This window comes from Tinamus guttatus, unplaced genomic scaffold, assembly GCF_059628265.1.
Source record: "Tinamus guttatus ecotype Peru unplaced genomic scaffold, ASM5962826v1 Tinamus_guttatus_pri_ptg000710l, whole genome shotgun sequence".
In the NCBI taxonomy this organism is placed as follows: Eukaryota; Metazoa; Chordata; class Aves; order Tinamiformes; family Tinamidae; genus Tinamus; species Tinamus guttatus.
In genome coordinates, this window is record NW_028289244.1 from 5504454 (window position 1) to 5512190 (window position 7737).

The window sequence follows — 7737 nt, forward strand, 5'->3', positions numbered from 1 at the left end:
GAGAGAAGATGGAGAACAAGCCACATGCAGCTGGTGGGGAATAGGAGTTACGTCTTCCAGGTGCAATGAGAGCCTGCTGGGATGGACACACGCATGGCACTTATGCTGGCCTGAGAAACCTGAATTAAATGGATGGGAATCGAGCTAAGCAACAGTATAATCCTTGAAGTGAATGCTGGGCTGAGAATTAAGAGACCTTGGAGAGATTCCCACAGCCCTCTGCTTCCTCCATGCCTTCTGTATTTCTTACCAGCACAGTTCTCCTACTGTGTTCGTGTGTGCACAGAGCACTTGGGGATTCCTCCTGGGATCACAGCCCCATGATGCTATTACCTATTTAGCTGAAATGTTCTAAGTGGGCTGGGAAGGGAGCAAGAGGAACACTTGCAGGGGGAAGGGACTCATCCAGATGTCTTGAGCTGCTGCCAGAATCCGGAATGACTCCTCACATGCATATGGTCACACTGTGCTCTAGAAAGCGCTGTATTAAACCTAAGCTGAATCTGTGTTTCCTGCTTCGACCTGTAATTTGGTTAGGCTGTCAGCGAACCACGTTGCTGGAGACCAGAGAACTCCGCTTTTATGGCCTCATCTGGCCCCAAATAATATTTGGTTGTCCCTGAGCTACAGACCCGCTCTGCAGAAGTCCCTCCTTCCCAGGCCTTGCAGGCCAAATGGAAAGTTTGTCTGTTCTGTAATGAACACAAACATCTGCAGAGACAGATTCCCCCAATTTAAGCAACATTCAAATCTCCTGACGCACGCAGAGGCTGCAGCCAGCTTCTACGAATAGGTGCAATTTCCTCTGAGCTTGTCCTACATGTAATGGGCTGTATCCTGTCCCTAAGAGCCATCTCTTTTGCAGAAAGCCATCTAAAGCAGTGCAAAGACACACAGGACACACAGACATGCACTGAAATATAGAAGCACTGCTTTGATTTACTGAGTGTTTGAAAACAGAATGTCACCTCCTTCCCTACTTTGTGCACTTCCAGGGGCAGGATGCAGCCGTCTCCTCCTGCCAGCCTGCTGCTTTCTGACATCTGGCAGGGTAGCAAAGCTCCAACGACAGGGCAAGCTGGGAGATATGTAAACAGTTAAGTCGTCTTTTTTCTGAAGTCATAGCTGAGTTCCTAAAATAATAAATAAATAAATAAATAAACAAGCAAATAAATAAATGGAAGAAACAAGGCACAGAGGCAGTAACGTTATACAAAGATGCCCTCTGCCGGTCACTGCCCAAAGGAAAGGCACTGATCTGAGCTCTGTGTCAGGGATTTGTCACCCCCTGCAAACAAACCCCTAAAAATGGGAAGCAAACATGTGGAAATTGTGGAAGCAAACATGCTGTAAAACTTGAGTGACTTTTCCCATGACAGCTACAGTCATCTAACAACAAACTACCAGAAGGGGCAAACCAGCCTCCCCCTCCTTTGTTTTGGATTCAGTGATTACTGGCCAAACCAACTAGCTTCAATTTAAATCCAGTGGTGGAGGGGAGGGAGAGTTTAGGAAAATGGTGGTTTTCCTCCAGCCTATCCAGCTGAATGGGCTCTTCTAGTTGCCTTGATGTAATATAAGAGAAACTCATGGGAAACTGCAGCCTTGAGTAACTTTGCAGACCTTTGAGATATCGTGCCCAGTCCCCAGAAACTGAAAGGAGCTCTTGCAGTCAATCCAGACTAGGAGGTGAAAAATACTCTATCCTATTCAACCCATAATATGATTCTCTGTCTGTTTTAAATATCAATAATGTCTGATTAGAAAATTAGGATTTAAACAGCATCTCAGAAGTACTGCGAGGTTGTTCACATGATAAAAATGCACAGATTTAAAATCTGTTAACTTGGGCTTGCTTAGGCACACTGGAATCAGTTCAACCCTTTCTTTTGTCAGCTTAATTCCTGCTGCTGTAAAGTACCAGTTTAAACTACGGTTATCGACTGGAAATTAAATCAGCATGAAATGGTTTCAGTGCCTCCATGCTGGGCATCCATGTGATCAAAACTAAATCATTTACAAAATACTGCTGAATTGGAAAGCTACACTGCCAGAAACAAGCTTTTCAGAGATGCTATATGATTTGGGACAAAAAGAACAGCATCTGCAATGAGGTAACAACCCTCTCCTCCCATTTCATTCTTTTTCACTAAAGTGGTACCCTTTCTTGTAAAAATATTCCACAGTTGGGTGAGAGTTTGGTATATGGCAGCGTAGTGCTGGGGCTCCAGGGAAATGCACAGGCTGCAGCCATCAGGTTGTCTGTGGGACAGATGCCTGTCTGGCTGGGGCTGTAGGCACTGGGAACTGAACTGAAATCCAGCACTTTCTACCTGTGAGGGCAGGTCCTTTCCATCTTCTTGTTTGGTGGAGGATGTAACAGCAAAAGCAATAAACGCTGAAGCTGGAGATCCCTTTGCTAATGAACAACCTCCTGCACACACAGCCACACAGGGCCCTCTGCCCCACTGCCCTCCCTGATAACATTTGGGGCTGCGACTTCTGCCCGGCTGGTGATGCCTTTGGGTCTGTTTTCACAGGGATGTGCTCTAGGAAAACTCCAGGTTCCCCTGAGAAAGGCACACAGCCCGTATCCTACTTCTCCATGCAATCTGACCAGCTGATAAAAACATCACTCAAAACTTCCCAAACTGCCGGATTCTAGCCTCCTTTGGCAACCATGGCCACGTAGGCTTTGCAGAATAACCAAGGGGTCCCAAGCAGCAGGGGAGCTGCCTGCACGTGATTCAGGCACTATTTCCATGTGAGGAGCTTGCTGAAGGTGCACCAGGAGGTCTGTCCTCCTTTGTGCCTCCCAGGAAGCAGCCTGGTTTACTGCCAGAGCTGGAACAAGCTCAGATCTCCCTCCGCAGTGTTTCACATGCCCAGTATTTATATCTAACCTCATCACCCCAGGGCAGTCTATTGCACAGACTTCTCCCCCAGGTAGGACGCATTCTTTCCAGTCTTCTTCAGGGTTTCCAAGAGCGTGTCAACGCTGTGCTCCGAGTCGATGCACACCTTCTTGTTGGGCAGGTCAATGTCAAACTGGACACCTAAGAGGAGAGGAAAAACACGTTCCAAGGAACGGTCTGAGGTGGGGGATGCTCACCCTCCTTCATGCAATATCTAGGGCGAGCTGAGTTTAAATCAGCCACCGTGTTCTCCAGCCAGCTCAGTCCGTGCTGTGGTCCAGGTGTGATGGGCACCAGGGCTGACTGGCACAGGGGCAGGACAGGCTCTTCCAGGGGCAAGCAGGAGGAAGCACAAGGCACTTTTCCATGTGGATCTCCCAGTGGCTAGTAAGGGTGAGCCCCTTTGAGCCCAGTGGGAGGAAGTGGTCATGAAGTCTGTATCCAAACACCTATTTTCACAAAAATTGCAGGAGTGAAGCATTTTTGAGAGCTCTGCCACTTCATCACAGTAGGTGGAAATTGGCCAGCATGTTTGAGAGTGAGGAGTGCTTGCAAACACACACAAAGTGGAATTGCTTCTGCCAGGCAGTGGGGCCTGGAGAAACCCCAGAGCCTTTGGCTTGGTGCCTGCAAGCCAATCTCCCCTGGTGGGGAAGGGGAGCAGCGTGACAGCTCCTCCTGACTGATGAGCACAGACCTGATCCTTCTTTCCTGGTAATCTCAGCACGATGGAGGCATAGGTTATAATTTTCCCAATGGTAAAAGAAAAGAAAAAAAAAAAAAGAAAAAGGCTGTGGAGAGAATCCCTGAGCTTTGCAGCTTTTCAGAGTGATTACTCTGTTTGGAAGCAGGTGACACCCTAGGGAACCACCCCGGACATCCTGGGCCTCCTTAGGACAACGCTCGCAAGGTTCCACCTCCCCTCCTTCCGACTCGACTCCGGGATTCGGCCGTGCTGACTCACAGAGCCGGGCGAGCGGAGCCTCCTGCAGCCACGGGGCAGCTCCTCCCGCCCTCCCTCACCCTTTCAGCCCTTCTCCCAGGTCCCAGGAGTCCTGCTAAGGATCCGGGATTTGTCACTCACTAACCCGCACGCTCCTTGCTCAGCCGCAGGGTGGGGAGAAGGGGTTTCCAAACCGCTGCTCCCAGCTCTTATCCACAGCGTTAAAGCTGCAAACCAGAGGACCCCGGGACACCCCAGCCCCTCACACAGCACCCACGGGTGCTCCACTCACCTCCCAGCCTGTGCAGGACCCGGGTGACCGCATTGGAGCAGCCTTCGCAGGTCATGTCCACAAAGAACTCGTGTTTCTGAAAGGAGGCAGACGGGCAGTGAGGGGCGGTTTTGTGGGCGCTCCTTCCCCGCACTGGCCTTTCGGTCCCCAAAACGCGGGTTCGTATCCCACACACGCGGCAAAGGGCTCCTCAGCGAAGGCTAAAGCACAGGTGAAGCCACCGCTCTGGGGACCCTCCGCACGACGTCCTCGTCCTCATGGTGCCTGCACACCCGGCCAGGGTACCAGGGTACTGGTGCAGCCCCCTCCCCAAAGGGGCTCAGCTCCCACCTTAGCTCTGTTTTCCCAGGATCCTGTCAAGTTTTCAGGGAAAATCCTCACGGGCGATTCAGGATGGGAAGGGATTAAGGGTCGGCAGCTCCTGCTAACGCCTTCAAGCTCAATTAGCGTTTTATGGACTGCTTCATACCGGAGCGCGCTGGGGAGGCCGCGCGGGAAGGAGGCGCCTCAGGGCGCCCAGGGCTGCCCGGCCCGAGCGCCGCGGCAGCTCCGCACCCGGCAGCGGCGCCGCGGCCCGGGGGGCGGCCCCGGCGCGAGGGGGCGACCCCAGCCCCACGAGAGCCCCCAGCCCCACGCGGACCCCCCAGCCCCACGAGAGCCCCCAGCCCCACGCGAGCCCCCAGCCCCACGCGGGCCCGCTCAGGCCTTCCCCCCGCGCCGCCCCGCAGCGCCGATCCCGCTCCCCCGCGGCCCCGCGGGGCGGCCCGGCCCCCCCGGCCCGGCACCCACCGGCATGGCCGAGCGCGGCGGCGGCTCCGGGGCGCGGCGCGGGGCGGAGGAAGGGGCGGGCCGCGCTCCGCTCCGCTCCTGCGGGGCCGGCGCGCGGCCTCCCCGGCCGGCGCGGGGCCTCCTCGGGCTGCCCCGGCCGCTGCGGAGCTTCCACGGCCTCCCCGGGTCCCTCCGGCCACCGCGGAGCCTCCGCGGACTCCCCGGGCTGCCCCCGGCCGGCGCGGGGCCTCCTCGGGCTGGGGCCTCCTCGGGCTGCTCTGGCCACCGTGGGGGCCTCCCCCAACTCCCTCGGCCACCGCGGAGCCTCCACGGCCCCCGCCGGGCCCCTCTGGCCACCGCGGAGCCTCCCCGGACTCCCTTGGCCACCGTGGGGCCTGTACAGCCTCCCTGGACTCCCTTGGCCCCTGCGGAGCCTCCCTGGACTCCCTTGGCCACCACGGCCTCCCCGCGCTGGTCACAGAGCCCTCTCCGGCCCCACGCGGGTCCCCCCGGCCCTCCGAGACCCCTTGTTCCAGAGAGGCCTCACAGAGCCCTCGTGCCCTGTACAGTGATGAACGTCACAGTGATACCCGTACGTTTACTGACATGACGAGACATGGTACGTAATATGATAGAACACGTAATCTGTACTGCAATAAGACAGAGGATGTTAAATATATGTGATTGAAATTTGTAATATATAATTATATGTAATATATATAACATGTAACATATATCTCAGTGCCCCCAGCCCGTCCCCAGGCAGCTGGGGCCGCGTTTGTGCCCGTCGCATGGATGTGGAGCCGGCCGAGTCCTGCCGTGTGTCCCCGGTGCATTAATCTCTAGCTCGTTGTCTTATAGCTCCGGGCACAGCTCCACCAGAAAAAAAAAAAAAGTGTTTTTCAAAAGATTTTTGCAAAGTCATGCGCAGGCCAGTAGCTGGGGTTAACTAAACAGAGACGCGGGGACGGGGGGGTGATCGAGATTCTGCACACAGGGAAAAGGCTGCAGCAAGATGGGAGCAGGGGCTGGTGCCTCCTCTTGCAGCGGTGTGAGCGGGTGGAGGCCGAACGGCCCCGTCTGCAGCAAACCTCCCTCAGGTTGCCTCCATGCAGGGGTCACCCCATTCGGCCTGTCCTCGTGCTGCCCCAAGCTGTTAGTAGCATTTTAGGGATTTAATTCCTACCACAAACATTTTTCTTTGACAGCGCTACAGCTTAATTACAGCCCCGCTCCTTCAGTTATATTTTTCTTTCTGTTTTTCTGACAGTAAAATATTTTTGCTCCGTGTTGGGAGATGCAGTTGAGAAAGTTTGCAGTGGATCGGGATGTACAGCAGCCGCTGGGGAATTTCACCGCTCTCAGCACGGTGGTTTGCCTGTTTGTGATTAAATCTAATGATCAGCGTGGAGACGAAGTGGCTGCGGGAGGGACATGGGCAGGTCATGGAGATGGGACAACGGGGCTGAGGGTGGACTTGGCTGCTCCACAAAGCTCTGCCTTGGAGCTCTGAGATGTGCGGGGCTAGAAGAGCTCTGGTAGACTGGATTATTGAACGGAATGAGGAGTTTGGAGGGGTCTCTGCTTGGTCAACCTCAAAGTAGGTTGAATGAAAGGGTGCTGTTCCCTGGGGGTGTCTGTCTGCTTCATTTCTTTTCCCATCAATTTGGCTTTTTGAAGGAAAATTGGTTCCTTTCTTCAAAAATAAAATCACAGTCAAGGCGGAGGAGGCTGGGACGGGAGCAAGTGAGGTGAAGCCTGTGGTAGGGGCAGGGATCCGGGCTAGGAAGCCGGGAAGTAGGTCCGAAAAATTGTTGGGAGAGGGTGTCACCCTTGCTAAGCACGTGCGGCGCTTCCATAGGCCTCCCGGTTAACTTGTAGCTGAAAAAATAGCCTTGCTCGGGAGCGCACGTGGTGAGGACATCACGCGTGGCCGCGTCGTGGGCCTTCCCTGCGCGAGCGGGTGGAGGACGCGCGTTCCTCGCGCGCGTAGGAGCCTGTCGTTGCATCGAGCGTCTCACAAGAGAAACAGCATCACCCGCAGCCAGCCCCGGTTCCCGGAGACGCCCCGGGGTCTGCCCGGCACAGAGGGGTTTTGGGCTGCCTGCTGTGTGCTGGGTCGCTGCTCTCCCGTGGAGCTTTCCAAAGAACCCCTGCTCGTGATTTATGAGCTGGCAGATTGCAACGTGGCTTCGCCTATAAATAGCGGGGGGACATCAACGCTGAGCGTGGCCCCAGGCCAGCCCACCGGGCGCATCTCTGCAAAGAGCGACAGGAAGGGCCCGGCCAGCGCTCAGGGACACGGCGGGGCACTAAGAGTCCCCCTTGCAGGGACAAATACACCCGGCCGTCTCGTGTCGTATGTGTAGGGAGGGCAGGAGGCGGTGTAAGCACCGGCGTTGGCTCCTGGGACACGAGACCCGTCAAAGCTCGCGGCGCCATCGCGCTCCGCGGCCGCCATGTCGCGGCCGGCCGCCCCGCGCGGGGTGGCGCGGGCGCCCATCGCCGCCTGCCGCTTTAAGAGCGCCCGGGCGCCGGGCTGTCCGTCACGGCCGCCGCGCGCCGCCATTGGCCGCCGCGCCGCGCGGGGCGCCGCCCCTACCGATAACGGGGTTTACCAGCACTTTCTCAAGGGCGCTGCTGCGCGGCTCAACCACACTACCGCGCCTGGACAGGGCCCTTCTATTGGCTGCTGGGGAAATCCATCAGGTTTCGCCCCGCCCTGGCAGCGAGTGCTCCGCCTCCTATTGGCTCCGCTACGTACCGGTCGCGCTTGCCGCTCTGAGGAGATGGGCCGCACGGTTTGTGGACAGCGCTGT

General features: G+C 56.2%; 1 protein-coding gene across 1 annotated transcript; it reads right to left on the bottom strand.

Moving 5' to 3' along the window:
- Positions 1-909: 909 nt before the first annotated feature.
- Positions 910-4987, bottom strand: ATOX1 (antioxidant 1 copper chaperone). Its single transcript, XM_088536766.1, has 4 exons — positions 4940-4987; positions 4151-4226; positions 2904-3056; positions 910-1133 (listed from the first exon to the last, which is right to left on the bottom strand). The coding sequence occupies exons 1-3, from the start codon at positions 4943-4945 to the stop codon at positions 2923-2925; spliced, it is 216 nt and encodes a 71-aa protein (XP_088392892.1). The 5' UTR covers positions 4946-4987; the 3' UTR covers positions 910-1133; positions 2904-2922.
- Positions 4988-7737: the final 2750 nt, after the last annotated feature.